The sequence below is a fragment of the Mizuhopecten yessoensis genome, unplaced genomic scaffold (assembly GCF_002113885.1).
Source record: "Mizuhopecten yessoensis strain PY_sf001 unplaced genomic scaffold, ASM211388v2 scaffold11161, whole genome shotgun sequence".
Classification (NCBI taxonomy): domain Eukaryota; kingdom Metazoa; phylum Mollusca; class Bivalvia; order Pectinida; family Pectinidae; genus Mizuhopecten; species Mizuhopecten yessoensis.
Genome location: NW_018408910.1, coordinates 1489948 through 1507390, shown reverse-complemented (window position 1 = coordinate 1507390; position 17443 = coordinate 1489948). Strand labels below are relative to the sequence as shown.

At 38.6% G+C, this 17443-nt stretch overlaps 1 protein-coding gene across 1 annotated transcript; it reads right to left on the bottom strand.

Annotated features, from left to right (window-relative positions):
* Nucleotides 1-11633: 11633 nt before the first annotated feature.
* Nucleotides 11634-12665, bottom strand: LOC110467122 (uncharacterized protein K02A2.6-like). The gene has a single exon (XM_021524052.1). The coding sequence runs from the start codon at nucleotides 12663-12665 to the stop codon at nucleotides 11634-11636; it is 1032 nt and encodes a 343-aa protein (XP_021379727.1).
* Nucleotides 12666-17443: the final 4778 nt, after the last annotated feature.

The following is a 17443-nucleotide window of genomic DNA, read 5'->3' as shown; positions in this document are numbered from 1 at the left end:
TACGGTTAGGTAGATAGACCAAAAGTCCATGTGCAAGTACTGCACAGGTCATCACCACCCGAACTGTGTATTAATTATTTATATGTAACTATTTAATCTACAGATTTAACCCGATATGTACATTTATCAAAAGCATAGGTAAAACATTGTGTAGAGGAGCACAAAATAATTAAATGAAAATATATATTTATTACATAATCAAATAAATTCACAACCATGTTCAACTGTTTTCATAGAAAATTACAGTTTTTGTCAATATAATGGCTTTCTAGATCTTGTAAAAGTTAAAACGTTTGGATTTCCCTATAAAGTAATGTATATCACGAAGCATTAGTCTGTTTGTATTACCTTCACAATTAGGACAGCCATGTAAAATAATTTCAATATCGATATGGTTATGGTTAAGGGCATAATTACTGAGTGAGTTGAATAAATTAATCCTCAAATCATAGTAAATCGTACATTCTCGGTTTACTTTCTCTAAAGATATTTATGCCGATCTCTGCTCATGTTTCCGGTTTTTGTTCGTTGTAGGTGTAGGTTAGTGTCATCGTGTAATCCAGTTATAATCCCCTACAGACTGGCATAGTGTGTCTATTTCCCATCATTTAAAAAGGAGGGTATTGGTCATCCATATTGTAATTAACAAAGATGTTTGTTCTTCGTTCGGGGGGCCGCGGTGGCCATGTGGTTAAGGCGTCTGACATTCTGCTACCACTAGCTCTCCACCACTGGGTCGAGGGTTCGAGGCCTGTACTGGCCGTAGGACGGTGGTTTTTTCTCCGGGATCTCCTTCTTTCCTCCACCACAGAAACCTGTCACGTCCTTTAATGACCATAGCTTTTAATAGGACGTAAAACACAAACAAACAAACAAATTGTTCTTCGTTCTATAGTAGTTCCTTCTTGTACATATTCTTTTTGTCAGTGGCATCGACCCGGTAATCAGCAACAGGTCGACTGCAAAGCCCCTGGTTCTCTAGATATCCTTCCGTTTTGATAGCTCCTTCATGACCGAATAAACGAATATCATATCAAGATTCGACCCATTCCTGTGTCGCTTGAGATAAATATACCTCTCCAAGATGCTTGGCAAATAATCATTTATCCCCCTCTTGTCTTAACATAGAAAACAACATGCAAGATATTATTGCAAGTTAATAACATGATTGACCTATTTGACATTTGCTTTCCTGTTAAGAGCACAGGGGGCCGCGGTGGCGGACCGGTTAAGGCGTCTGACATTCTACTACCACTAGCCCTCTTGGTCGCAGGTTCAGTGCCTACATGGGGTAGTCACCAGGCACTTTCCGTAGGTCGGTGGTTTTCTCCGGGTACACCGGTTTGCTACCACCAACAAAATCGGGCAGGTTCTTTAATGACCGTAGTTGTTATTTGGACGTAAAATACAAACAAACAAACAAATCCATTCCACTGTTAGATTATGATTCATTGCAACAGTTACGTGTATGTCTGAAGGGGAGGTAATACATGCGATTATTTTTGAGAGGTGAAGATTGAAATAACACACTGGTACGGTACTGGGAGAAAAATTGGAGAAAGTGGTTCATCTAGATGTTAAGACAGTAGGTTAATTGACAGCGAATTCAAACGGAACCAGTGCTTTTACCCACTCGGGCCTGAACACTGATGACCTCATCCATTTGGTCACTACAAATGGTCTGTCTGCCTCGCACTCTTTCTTGCAGGGCCACACTGCACCTACAGAAGTATCGGGCATCGACACTATTGTGCATTCTCGTAACGATATTTCCACTCGGATTCCGACATCATCAGTATCGTACGAGAATTTACATGTCATCAAGCCAACAACAGCTGGTCAATGTAAGTCAGTTATTCCTTTGAATTTAGTGTCCTTAAACTGTCGCTCAGTGAAGAATAAGTCATTGTCCATCGGGGATTTTGTAACATCTCAGGACATTGACATTCTTGCATTGACAGTAACCTGGTAAGGTTCAGATATTGATGACCAGGTCCTAGCTGAGCTAATACTGTACCAACAGGCTATGAATTCCACCACAATGCTGGAGTCGGCAAACGTGGTGGTGGGGTGGCTGTTCTGTTTAAGAAAGGCCTAAGTGTGAGACATCTCTCCTCCAGCCATGATGATGTATACACACACTTTGAGCACATGACTTATTCTGTCATTGCTGGTGATAAACAATTTAGATTGTGTATCATTTACAGGCCTCCACCATCTAAACAGAATGCTTTCCGAAATACAGTGTTTTTTGATGAATGGTCTACCTTTTGAGACCACCAAGTTGTTGTACCACAAGAGATTATTATCACGGGTGATCTAAATTTCCACTTAGACGATCTATCTAATGTTGATGCTCGCCAGTTCTCTGGTCTACTAGATTCCAGGGGTTTGATTCAGCATGTGACAGGGGCTACACACACCCATGTCCACACACTGGATGTGGCCATAACGAGGGAAGATAACTCAGTCATTCATGGAGCTATTTCAGTGATTGATCCATGTCTAAGTGATGTAAAGGGGAACCAATCCGGTGATCATCTTGCTGTCCACACAACACTGAATTGTAGTAAGCCAGCTCGTGCAAAGAAAGAAGTGAGCTTCCGGAAATTCCGCGAAATTTCAATACCAGATTTCAACAATGACATTCAGTCTTGTTCCGCCCTTCCATCTACTGAAGGCGAGGTTGATGATCTTTTTGAAGCATACACATCTGGTATAGAAGCCCTTATAGAGAAACACGCACCTCTGCAAACTAAGGTGATAACTGTGAGACCAAATGCCCCGTGGTATAATGAAAATTTACGCGTAGAAAAGCAGAGAGACAGTGGCGACGGACCAAATTAACCGTTCACCAACAGATGTATAGAGAGCAATGTCGGCTAGTTGGTTCACTACTCTTTCAGTCAAAGAAGGCTATCATTCGTAAAGAATCGAAGAGTGCGGCAAGGATAATAGACAGCTTTTAAGACTCACCAAAAACTTAATGGGACAGAAAGGTGAAATTATCCTACCAAGCTGTAATTCTGAAAAAGACTTAGAAAGCAAGTTCAGTGATTACTTTCTGAATAAAATCAGCTCAATCAGGAAAAATATTGCCGAAGTGAACACCTCTGCTGACATTGACATCTCTGTCATGAATGCTGACATTGCATTTGATGGGGAACCATTGGCAAAGCTCTCACCAACAACCCATGACCTCATGACCTCGCAATCAAAGTCCTGTCGAGCTTGATCCACTGCCTACAGACCTATTAAAGCAATGTTTTGAAGCACTGCTTCCGTTGATTACCTCAATCATGAACAAATCATTGGCTGAGTCAAAGGTTCCATTATGTTTCAAGAAGGCACATGTCAGACCATTGTCAAAGAAGCCTGGAATGGACAAGGAGGAGTTGAAAAACTACCGCCCAGTTTCAAATCTGCCTTTTCTGTCTAAGATCTTGGAGAAGGTTGTGTCCCGGCGTTTAGAGGTTCATCTCCATGCAAACAGTCTCAATCACAACATGCAATCGGCCTACCGCATGGGACACTCTACTGAGACGGCCCTCCTACGTGTACATAATGATATAGCTTCTGCATTGGATAACAAGTTCAGAGCGGTGCTTATCATGCTGGACATGTCAGCTGCATTTGACGTCATCGACCATGGCATACTTTATCAACGTCTGGAATACTCTTATGGAGTGACTGATACCGCACTAAGCTGGATACAGTCTTACCCGAGTGAACGACGACAGTGTGTTGCCATCGGATCTTCAACCTTACATGACAAAGTACTAGATTTCGGGGTTCCTCAAGGGTCGGTGTTAGGACAACGACATATTGTATGTACTCAAAACCGATTGGAGAGATTTGTCGTCGCCATAGACTTCGCTGTCATTGCTATGCCGATGACACACACATTTACATGGTCATCAAACCACAGGACAGTTGGAATACCGTCTCAGAAAATCTGGAAGCTTGTCTGACAGATATCAGTATCTGGATGAACGCCAACATGCTTAGGCTTAATCAGGAAAAGACGGAACTAATCGTCTTTTCCCCAAAGTGTCAGCAAAAAATGGCTCTGCAGCTCAAGGTCGGTGCCAGAACTATTGAGACTGTTCTAGCTATTAAAAACCTAGGGGTATACTTTGATAGTTCACTGAACATGGAGAAACAAGTGAACGCTATTGCCAAATCCTGTTACTACCAGATCAGGAACATCGGGTGTATTCGGCAGTTTTTAACTGCAGATGCATGCAAGATTTTGGTGCATTCACTTGTTACCTCTCGGTTGGATTATGGTAACGCCCTGCTCTGTGGTAAATCTGATAAACTAACTAGTCGTCTGCAGTGTTTCCAGAACACTGCAGCACGGTTAGTTACCCTGTATCAGCCGTCACGATCACTGCGGTCGGGGTCAGAATCTTCGTTGTGTGTCCCAAAATCTCGTACTGTGACCTACGGAAAAAGATGCTTTGGGAGGGTTTCGGCTACGTTGTGGAATAGCTTACCATCTGCTATTAGAAAGTCAAATACCCTGGCCAAGTTCAAGAGGGACATCAAAACTCACCTCTTCACGTCTGCATTTTAGAATCTTTGCAAAGACGTCATGTAAATACCACCCTTTTATTTGTTCAATTATGTGCACATTGCTTGCTTAAATGTATAAAAGTGATTGTAAGCCTTTGTTTTTTGTTTTCACAATTATAACCATTACTATTATCCATATGTTGTAAAGCGCTTTAGAGTAATTTTACAAATTATATAGGGTGCTATATAAATGTTGTATATTATTTATTATTATATTATTATTATTCAATTATCCATATTATCAAAATATCATTCATTGAATTTCATCAGGCATTCTGTTAACAAATTCATGTAAAACCTCTTAACTGTATGATTAAAAAAAGGAAAGGATTGGTTTATTTCAATAAGAACTGAAAAAAGTGCTCAGTTACGAATACAAAATAAATTTAAAAAATCTTTAACTTTTCGGAAATATGTCTTAATTGTAATGCATACAATATAAAATCACCAATACACTGTTCCAGGTTGTAATGAAAACTACTCAACTATCCAACATTATAAATAACATACAGTGTTCTATGGTAAAGGGGCTATTTAGTCTAATGACATCCTGCAAATCGAGTCGATACTGAAGATGTATATCTCCTAACGAAAGTTAACGTGTTTGGTAATGGCATGACCTGAAGTCAACGCCCAGTGTTGTCAGTTTCATCTTCTGGGAAAGGCGGTGATAAAAAAAGCTACGACCGAAATAGCGCAATATCCTGGCCTTTCAGTGACAATACCACGCTGTCGACCGACATTACAGTGTAAGGTATAAGTCTGATTTCCCTCGTAACACATTTGTGTCGCTTTGAATTTACACAATGCATCGCAAGCAAAAATTATAAGTATCATAACATATAAAAGTTAAAAGATATTTTTGTTAACAATTGGATTTGAATAAAAACAAACAGACCTATTTAGAGAAAGAACGCACTGAGAGGGTACCACAGGGAGAATTTCAAATCGCAGAAAGTACGATAGTAATAGGTTTAAACGTAACATAGATTACTCATTTAAAACGTTGATTAAAATATTGTTTGGAAGATGCTTTTTATTCAGAATAAATGCCAGTACTTGTATCCAAAAGAAGCTACAAATGTAGGTACATAAAGCGAGAATTAACACTGTCTCCTCAGCTGGAAAGACACTTTTGTTAGCTAGAAAGTCACCGACAGCTGCTTAAGCGTATTTGTATTTTCATTACTCATTAAAATCGTAAATTTATCGACATGAATTGTTCATAAAGAGTATCAAACTATAATATTATGATTAATTTTGTGCCAAGATTATCAAAAAAAAAGTAATTTACTAAATTGTCCTTTTAAACACATCGAACCAAAGTTATAATATATATATAATAATAACCTCGAAACAGTACTGTATCAAGTATATCTATTTTGAAACAATAAATACCTTTCACAATGGCTAGACCGACCGCAACGAAAACCGAATCCGCACTAATATATGCTACACAATTGGGAAACGTACTTGACAAAGAAAGATAACTTTGGAAGGCTTAAGCATAGTATAGTTCCTGTTGGTATGCTTTGAATAATTGAATTTATTAGGATATTAGTGGACGCAGGCTTTGCTGCCTGTGTATTCACTGTACAGCAATATGACGTTAAATACATTGTGGTAAACATAACATTAAGTCTATTTATAGGAATCTGTATGAAAGTAAGAACTTAATATGGGGTGAAAATTAAGAAAAAAAAACTTTCATGATGGATTGGTGTGGTTTCATGTTGTTTAACGTCCTAGTAACATTTAAGGACGTGCCTCCATGTATGTAGTGTATGCGTGTTTGTTTGTTTGTGGTCAGGAGACAGTGTATGTTATAGTGCTTACCTCCCTGTGATAACGCGAATCTGATGCCGACTTTATAATGCTATATCACTGAAATACCATGCCGAAGACACCAATCACAGTATTCCATCCGCTTACATTATATTGACAACGGGTGAACCAATTGTTGCCATTCCCCTAAATGCTGAAAGTAAAGCAGGGAATAGCAACTACCATTTTAAGAACTGTGGTATGTCCCGGCCTGGGGACAGAACCCATTGCCTTCCTCACCTGCGCGCACGCTCAACATTAAAGCGCAAAAGTGAGGTATTGTCAAGCAAGGCGATAGGTTAATAAAGGTACATAGCTAGAAGTAGAATGAAAGATAAAGATCCCAAATAATGCAATGGGTGCAGAAAATTTATTTTGGTCGCTTTTGTGTCCCCAAATAGAAGCCACAAATGCAAATCCCCAATTATACAGGGGGTTTCTTCATTAGTCGCCTCTTACGATATATGCAGTGGGTTACAGCAGGTATATTCTTTTCTCGATCCCCGACCTGCATGGGTGTTCCTGATGGAAAATTCGTATTAAAAGATACATTAGTCTATATGCATAAAATACAGTATACAATATATGTGTGACCCTCTCTCATTATATACATAGTGACATTTGTTTTGCGCTTCAGATATTGGAATAAGAATAAACAAAGTCAAAATTATTGTCAAGCAAAAAAATTCTAAAAAAGTGCCCCTTTTATATATGGTGTAATGTTTTAGCCATCTAATTACGGATTGGGATCTGAAAACAGGTTGAATAAACTATCCAAAGTCAATTATATGTTTGGTAAAGCTTAGAGTTCTCCGGTTGGTGATTTCCTTAATTAGAACTCGCTAGTCTAGTGTTCACATTAAATCAAATGATATACCGAATTCAATCATTTATTCTGATCACTTGTCTGTTCTACAAAGCCTCCGCAACAGAATATCAAGGAATATCTGCATTACAAAAAGATTTACGCTATTACATAGCATTACCTCAAAACGTCACATTACATTATGCTGGGTTCCCAGCCATGTTAAAATACCAGGTAATAAAACGGCTTATCGCGCCGTCAAAACGTCTTTTATTGTTACAACCTGTTGATTTTAAAATTAATTTTACGGATTTCAAACTGTTGATAACAAATTGTGTAAGGTGAAAGTGGCAAACTAATTTGAATCAATGAGTAGAAAATAGATTACACTCTGTAAAACCGAAATCGGTGAATGATATCCCAGTTATGGAGAAACAGCCGGGACGAGATTTTCTCCGGATGAGTCATTCATACATAACCCTTTCGTATGCCTCAACGCATAATATGCCAGGAACCATTTACAGTAAAACGCTGTGTTTGTATGGCATTTATGATCTATTTGAATGATAGAACTTTGCAAGCAAACATTATGCGCGCTAGCGAAAAAAAATTCAAAACTTACGTTTGCGATTTTTACTTACAAGTTACATTTAAAATTTTAAATTCCCGCCTTATCGACAGTCCACAACAAAGTGTCCAATAGCTGCAAAACAAAGTAGTATTTTGAAAATTTAACAAACACTTGAATTTTATTCCACAATTTATTATCAATACAATTGTGTTTTATTTGTCTATAGGGTGGGTCAGTTATTTATAGAAATCTGAGGTGAAATTCAGATATAACATTGTTATAATTTTTACCCCAGATCAAATTTCGCGCATGCATAAATACAGTCAACACCGTAATCCAACCTTGCCCTCCACGTGGGAGTTAATTTTAGGAGTTGAATTGACAGTGATAAAAGTTCGAATTTATTTGTTGATTGCATGGAAACCTGGCTGCAATTGGTAATTACTACCACAGCCTCAGTGTTTTCTTTCGTGATGTTGAAACGGTCACTGTAATATGACCGGAATGAGGTTCGTTTTTGTCGTTAGACGTAACGGTAAACCTGATATGCCTTGTCTCAGAAGTTTGATTATTCAAATATTGTACGATTTTGGATGAACTTTCATTCGTGACTATTGGTTCAAAATCAGTGTCTTCCAAGTTGACAGGCTTTAAAGTTTCATCCCCGCTAGACGATAATTCATCACCAAAAAAGTCGGGCAAATCGAAGTAAAAATTCCGAAGATCGTTTGATTCTCTCATGGTTAGATCAGTGCAGTGAAACAGACGATATTTCTCATAAATTGTATGAGTGTTATAATTGTTTTCTTTGGTTATTCCAACCGATGTGAATTTTGTACGAAATTGCAGATCTTTGCCTTTTTTGTTGTTGTAATAAAAGGTTGTTTTTTTAATATTTTCTCTATTTTTTACACATTCAAAACGTACATGTACATTGTCAAGTCTCACGCTGCCCTGTAATATTTCAGCAACCGTCGTGATTGTTTACATTGGATCACAGGGGATTGTTACAAATGGCTTAAATACACATATGCTATACTGATATTGGTCACAACACACGTAAGTTTATGTGTGGTGTGACCCATATCAGTTTAGCATATAACCGTTATGTATTTTAGACATTTGTAACCAACCCCTGTGATTGGATATTGTAGTTGCAGTCTGTGTTGTATTATATGTAATACGCTACGAATTGTGTCTCATGGTGCATGGCAGTTACAGTCCCATCAACGACACAGCTTTCAAGTAGGTTATCCAGTGACAATGCCATGCAAATGTAAATTGCATTGACCTTCAGCAAACAAGAGTTTGCTTTAAAGTAATATAACAGATCTCGAATCTCTTTTCGAAACACTCAATATCTGTACAATTTTTACATTCATAAAAACTCTATTTCTGTTCAAAAATATGTAACAAACCATAGCCACTCTTAAATTTCTAGTTGAATCTTTTCTTTTCCTTTTTCGTTCGCTGGACGTCTTTTCCTTTAACATGTTTTGTTTACTTTTTATTGGCCCTAATGACCTCTTTTGCGATGATGGGCCGTTCAGAATCCCCAAAACAATCTAAATAACTAACTATTTATAGAGTCTTAGTGGTTACATGTAATTAAAGAAGATGAGCACGGTTGTAGTGGATTTTGAGTTTCATTGGGGTTCGCGTCTTTTCGACAGCCTAAATATTTAAGGACATGCTTCTTTGTTTGTAATGTATGCAGTATGTTGGTCGATAAGTCTCCTTGCGACAGCACCGATTCGATGCCGATGTTAGAGTGCTACTTCACTGAAATATAATGCTAACAGAGCACCCAGAACAGTATATGCTATTTACAACGGGTTAACCAAATGCCGCATGTATTGAGTAACTGCAGTTATACTCTTTCCTCCATCTCCGACCTGCAGGGGTGACATGACTACGGCAACAATGACCAATCTAGTAGTTGATGTTGCCGTTGTTAACTCTATTTTGAAAGTGGGACAGTTAATGAGAGTTTCCTTGACTTAGCCTTTACTCCTGTCTTACTATTTACTTGTTTTTGCATCTTTCTACAAGCAAACTTTCTTGATGTCAATTTGACCTGAAAAATTCTTACCTGAAATTGATCTTAATATCAGGCCAATTTCAAATGAAATTTCTTTCATGTCAATTTCATGTCCAGTTCAGGTTAAATTGACATGAAACAAACTTTCTAGTGAATTCGCATCAAATTTAGGTCTAATTGATGTAAACGATTTTGCCTTAAGGTAATAGGTTTGTGTCACCATTTCCAGTAGAATTTCGTTATATTGCTTTGAAGTACAGGAAATTTTCTGCCACAAGAAAAATATTGGTTGTAAGAATTTGAAGGATTTTAAATGGAAATGTATGTAAAAAGGGGTGAATTTTGAAAAGACACATTTATTTTTCAAAATAATGTCAATAAAAATGATACTGCCATAGATTAGTATTGCATTACTGTATATTAATTTAATCAATGCTGAAATTGTGTAAAATGTATTATCTATAAACGATTAAAAATTGACGTTTTATAATAAAACCATATACACATAGTAATTGCATACAAGAGTTATCTTTCTTGAAAAACTTTACAGTAATAAAATAGGTAGCCGGTTTCTGAAGTACAGAAAAATGGACACATGTGACTCATTGATAAAAAAACTGAATAAATGCCGGGATTGCTTTGAAGTACTTAAATATTGAGAGAATACACTGTTCTGTCAATAATAAACATATTATTAACGGACGACAACTTAGACTCATTAGAATATGCGGAAATTGTGATATTGTCTCCCTACATTGGATTTTCAACTAGGGATGTACTTCCTATTTCCGTTAAACAATACACGCATTCGACCTTCAATTGACATGTTTGACATCATGGAATTGTGCCTGTATACTAACAGATTGTGTATTAACATTATCAGGTAGATCTCTTGATATGCCGTTTAACTTTGCTACTTGATGTTGTTACTACTGATCGTTTGATTGGATGTACAATATAGTTGTTACTAGTGAAAGAGTTTTATTGAATCACGGTATTTCCTCGCACTTATTTCATTTGGTTTAAATTTTCTCCTAAATGCAACCATAAGTTGATGTGAACACATTAATACCAATTTTGAAATTGATTTCAATTTTTAAAAATAAGAATGACACAATTCAGATAATTTAACCGATTTTCTCATTCCTGATAGTACAATCTCCTATTAGAACGTCTTTAAATTTTCTGGTGACTGGAAAGTTACCAAATTAAACAAATAGCAAACAAATCTGTCAGGTAAAAGCATCCCTTTTTCTTTAAAGAATGAGTAATTATTTTACTTAAATGAAACTTTAAACACTTTAACAAATTCAGAATTTGAGCACAGTTATTTTCGATACAAAGTCCTATTATTTCTAAACACAGGTAAAATACCATTTACTTAATAGTATGATTAGAAATTACAACACAATTTAACATAGTTTCTGCAGTTAAACCCGAAAACATGTTCAAGTGTTATTGAATCAGTTTCTCACCTAGTCCTTTAGGTATGCTGGTTCTCGGACTGTCCTTGTCGGACGCGGCGATCGCGTGATTGATTCAGGTGTTGTTGTTACGAGAATGTACGATTGTCCAGTATCGGCCTGAATCGTGTTTTCGAACTCCGATATGTCGGTACGTGCCGTTTCCTTGTCGCGCACACTGTTTCGGTCAGTAGATGTACGGTCAATTTCGTGAGTTGGCGTGTGATCGCGGATTTGCACATCAACGGAGGTTGGTCGTATATGAATTCGATTCCGGCGGTATATTGCGCCATCAGTACTTTGTAGAGTATACGACCTCTCGGCGACCTCATCGATGATTTTTCCTTGTCTTCATGTGTCCCTTGGAGATTTCTTGTAATACACATTTTGACCCTTTGACAGTTTCGGTAACACACGCGTTCTTTTGTCGTAGCTTCGCTTTACGGTGTCTTTTCGGGATTGTCTGCGTTTCACAGTTTGAGTATCGATACCTTTTACTTTTACCGTTGGTATCATTGATCGAGTGTTTCGACCAAACATCATCTCGGCAGGACGTTTACCAGTGTCTTGCCGCGGGGGATTTCGTTGTTCGAGTAGTGCTTCGCACTGATCAGAATCATCTCGAAGACTCTTAATCATCATATGCTTTATGATTTTAACGGCGGACTCGGCTTTTCCGTTACTCTGAGCGTGATTCGGCGACGACATTTTCTGGTTGATTCCCACTTTCTTTGCGAACTTTGAGGATTCCTGGGAGGAGTATTGTGGACCTCCATCGGACACGATTGTAGTTGGGACCCCCAATCTAGCAAACTGTTTTCTAAGTACGTCGATGACTCTGCTTGACGTTGTCGATGTTAGATAATCAACTTCGATGAAATTTGAAATGTGGTCTACACATACGAGATAATGTCGCCCTTGAACCTCAAATAGGTCCGTGCCTATCTTTTCCCATGGGGTACCTTCAACATGCTGTCGTAGACTTTCTTTTGGATTGCTCGGTTTGAGTTCTTGGCACGCTTCGCACGAATCGGCCATTTGCTTGATATCCTTCGACATGTCCGGCCAAAATATAGTTCCTCGAGCCCTACGCATCATGCTGTCGTATGCTAAATGAGCACAATGAAGTCGTTTTTTCATTTCACCACGCAGCGATCGCGGTATAACTAGGGCTTCACCTTTTACGACGATACCGTCTTGATATCCTAACGTATCACGGAAATCAAAGTACGGTTTTCCAGCTTCCGGTACACTATCTTTATTTCTCGGCCACCCGGTACGAATCAGAGATATCAACTCCTGTATCACACTATCGGTTTCGTTTGCCACTTTGACTTCCTCGAGTCTCGCGTCGGGAATATCATTAAATGAGTGCACATTCATTATCCGGGGTCGGCATTCATGTTCGTTGACAAGTTCCGCTCTATTTAAATAGGATGGCTAGAGCCTCTTTCTCAATTTGCGCCCAATTTCGCTCAGAGGGTGTTAGTGACCTTGACGCGAACTCTACGGGTTGTCCGGATTGCAGCATTACAGCACCAACTCCTTGTTGACTACTGTCCACCTGCAGTGCTACATGTACTTCCTTCGTGGCATTAAAATACGCCAGTACGGGGGCTGTTGTGAGCTTGCGTTTTATCTGATCGAACGCGGTTTTGCACTCCTTTGACCAGTTCCATGCAATATCATTACGCGTTAGAGCACGAATCGGTTCCAAAATCATAGACAGATCGGGAAGGAACTTCGCCATATATTGCACGACGCCACAAAATCGTTTTACAACAGAAACGTCATCCGGTGCAGGCATCTCCAGAATCGCCTGGACTTTCTTGTCGTCTGCTTTCACGCCCTCGCGCGTTGTCGTATGTCCGTGAAACGTGATCTCGCGTAAACCAATCGCTTCCTTGTCCTCATTGCGAACGATATTCCTCTCCTTACATCGTTTGTAGAGGTTACTCAGCTTTTGATCGTTGTCACGCATTGCATCCGATTCTTTTTTTTCACATCCGGCCACTATAATATCATCGGAAATATTGAACACGCCTTCTAGGTCGCCTAACATTTCATTCAACTTTCGGTGGAAAATTTCACTAGAGACTTTCAGTCCAAACGGGAGTCTTGCCCAACGAAAACGACCGAATGGGGTGATCATAGTGGTAAGCTTGCTGGAAACGTCATCGAGCTTCACGTGCCAATACGCATCTTTCACATCCAACTTGCTAAAAAAACTAGCATTGTTCAGTTTCGGCAACACGTCATCCATCGTAGGAAGTTTGCAATGCTCTTGCATGAGTGCAGTATTGAGTGGCTGCGGATCAATACAAATACGAAATTTTCCATTTGCTTTATGCACAACGGCCATTTGACTCACCCATGCGGTGGGCTCAGTGACTGGAACAAGGATATCACGCTCGACTAACGCGTCGATTTCACGTTTTACATCAACCTGTATTGCAATCGGGATTTTACGGCACGGCAATGTTTTTGCTGGAATTTCCCGTTGCTACACCAAGATCTCCGAGTTGCTGTTTGTTCACGGCGGATATGAATTTGTGGTTGTTTATGGTTATCAAGTCCATAGCTTGGATAGTTTTCAGTCCAAGTAAACGCATCAAACCGTTTGGTACCACAACAAATGTAACATTGTGCTGTTCACCCGTTGTCTTGTTTGTCACTTCAAGGTCAACTCCACCTGACGGTTTTTAGTCAGATTTGTTCCACATTTTGAGTCGCATTTCAGTTGCTCTCACTTGATTTTTCCGCACAAACTTTTGATTTATAGTGTTCACATCAGCTGCACTGTCAATTTGGAAATGAACTTCCTGACCGTTGACTATCATACATTATATACGTTGTGTTTCGGCGTAGATTTCACTGCTGACAGCCAGTGATCATTTACATCATTACTGTCGGTATCCTGCGCGTCATTCCCTTCCGCCAAATGTATTTTCCTGCATTTCTTTTTGAAAAGATGCCGTCCTATACAATAGTCAAATGTTGTGCCATATGCAGGGCATTTGTACTTGTTCCGTTCATGTTTACCGCCACAGAAATCACATTCATCGAGTCTTTCGTCCGATTTCTTTGCGTACGAATTACTCGGTTTTCCACGGTTCCAAGTACTTGTTTTACCAGAACCTTGACTTGAATGTGGACTCCGTTTACTGTTATTGTCAGTGCTTGTTTTCCTATACGCCGTGTAAAGTTTGTTTACTTTGCTGCTCAGCGAGGCATTTCCGCCTTCTCGGAGTTCTTTCATGTATATTGCTCGAACGCACGACACAGTTTAATTATACCTTCCAGGGTATTGCTGTCATCTTTCAATAATTGTAGTTGAAGTTTACCTTGACTGATAAAGATACTTATGTCCCTGATCAAACGATCTTGCAATGTGTGCCAAAATTACAGCGATCTGCCCTATTCCTCAGTTCAGTCTTGAAAATATCGAAAGGTTCTTGCCACGTGACACACCAAAATCTGTGCGATTCAATCATCTCATTTGAACGTGTATTACAGTACTGTTCCAATTTTTTGAAATCTTTGACAAGGTCTTTATCGTCAATCTCGGTTTCCCAGGTCAAATGATCAAACAGTTCAACTACATGTGGGCCAGCACAGTGCAAGATAATAGCCACCTGTGTCACCTTTTCCTTCGCCGAGTCGCCACTGGCGGTCATGTAAATTTCAACTTGCCATTTCCATTTTCGGAAATTTTCTGCAATATTACCTTCCGTAATGTTCAGTTTTTCCGGCAAACGAAATGCACCTTCAGCCATTGTTCGAGTTTACCGCTGCCACCATGTAAATTACAAGGTCTAACAGGACCGTAACCAGACTTTCATAGAGTCATAACAAAACACGACGTGTCGGCCATTGAATTTATATCAAAACTGCAAGCACGAGGCTTACGAGGTTACATGTAACATTATAACTTGAATAAGCTAATAATACGAAACGAATTATATCAACAAGATTCGCTATCGTTATTTTTTATTCAAAATGACAGAGATCAACTACCACATTTGTCGAAGGTTATATTCTGACAGCAGTCGAACTTTAATCATTATAAACGTGTTAGTCTATTGATCAATACAATGTCTGATACGCACATTCATTAAATTGGAATGGGAACGGCATTAAACGAACAATTTCATATGGCGGTCATAGGACTATTGTTACAAAAGCTTATTGATATGAGAAATTAAATACATGGAAACGATAAATAGTTTTATAAAATATGAAATATCTATTTTTAATGTTAAATTTAGCACGGACTTCTTTGATATTTAGTTGTATCAGTAAACAATTCCATATTATTTTTTGTGTAAAACGCTGTTCCATAAAATTAAATGTTCAAATGGTAAATTCCTTCATTTGCACAGAAAATATTGGTCCATTGAAAAGTTTGTATTGTTAACAATGTGATTTTTGTAGTAATACTTCTGTACTCGCTGCGACGTTCATATATCTATATGAATGCTTTGGTTTGGTTTAGTATTGTTTAACGTCCTATCAACAACTATGGTTATTTATGGACGGCCTCCCCTTGTGCGAGATGCATGCCAACTGAAGGCAGTTTATATCTTAAATGCACTATTTCTTAAAAAGAAGAAGGAACTACTAACACCATCAGGCAAAGACATATTAAACCTAGCGAAGTTGACTGAAATCAGTAGGTGAAAACGATAGCGTCAATATTAATATTGATGCATCGCTACACTCCTATACATATTTATGTATGTGTTGACTGTTCTGTTATGACTGTATATTAGTACTACATTGTATTTAAGCAATAAACTGCATAGATGTGGCAGACCAACTGGTATAACTACCACATGTGTCACAGACAAACTGAATGGTGCGCGCTATCTGCCACATCTATGCAGTTTATTGCTTATATTTATATTTCCATAATAAGAATTCGCCAAAAAAAATATATGTCTTTTCCAAATTTCAAATTTCCCGTTTATTACTGTCAGGTCAGGTCAGTATCTAGAACGGCACAAAGATAACAGCTGACGTCATGCGCTATTTCCCATACAAAATTGAAAAGACTCCGCAACTTTCGTTAATAATTTATTTGATTTTGATTTATATATATATATCATATTCTCGATTCATAAAAAGTAACAAATGACATTTTGTAAGTAACTAATCAAATGTCGTAGAACATTTTCCGATTTTATTGCGACCTATATCCGGCGCACGCACTCAGCGGAAGCCCGCAGTAATCAGGTCAGAGTTATATTTGCAGTCCGGCATGTTGTTGATGTTGATCGTGCAACCGGAGAAGGTTGAATTGGTGAAAAATCCAGGCGTAAAATTGTTTGTTGATCTCACAGACACTTGAGACAGGCAGCTGGTGTTAGGGATCAAAGCAGAAGATACCGATAAGTTCGGTAGTGACACTGTTAAGTCGCTCGGAGGTGCAAAGACCAACTTCAGTTATAGTCTCATAAGATGAAGCTGCTATTGGCAGTACTTTAGTAGTAATATAGAAGGGCTTTGCCACACCAAATGTAAATATATAGAAATTCACACTGTGCGGATGAACCGAAAGGTCTAAAGCACTAAAAGAGTACTTGTGAGATGTTTTCTCATCTGTCATACCTGGTCGCGTGCTCAAGATATCTTCAATAATGGATAAAACACTGACATTACCGAATAAATAACACATCACATATGAACACACACGTCAAAATACGAACAGTACCGAACATTCATTAGACAAAATACAGACAATAGACATAAGGACTTTCCCCAACAGGACACGTGATCGGAAAATTATATATATATATATATATATATATATATTAATGTACGTTTATCTATCCCGGTGACATCAATGTTGGTATTTTCTGTATTCTATGAGGCACATGCATATTCTATGTTATCTGCTTCGAGATAAATATGTTTAATCAAGCAAATATGTTTCGCATATAACTAAAATCATCTTTCGACCAAGATATTAGGAGGCACGGTAGTAAAGTGGTAGGACGCCGGGCTCATGACCTAAGGGTTGCGGGTTCGCGCCACGGCACGGCAATGTGTTGTATCTTTGAGCAAGATACTTTACTCCGCTTGATCCAGTCTACTCAGCTGTAAATGAGTACGTGGTTGGGCAGTGCTAGAATTGTTGAATGCTAGCTGTTAGCGCCGAA

Excerpts from the sequence above, each read along its gene's own strand:
- LOC110467122 (XM_021524052.1), bottom strand. The coding sequence starts at position 12,665 with ATGAATGTGCACTCATTTAATGATATTCCCGACGCGAGACTCGAGGAA.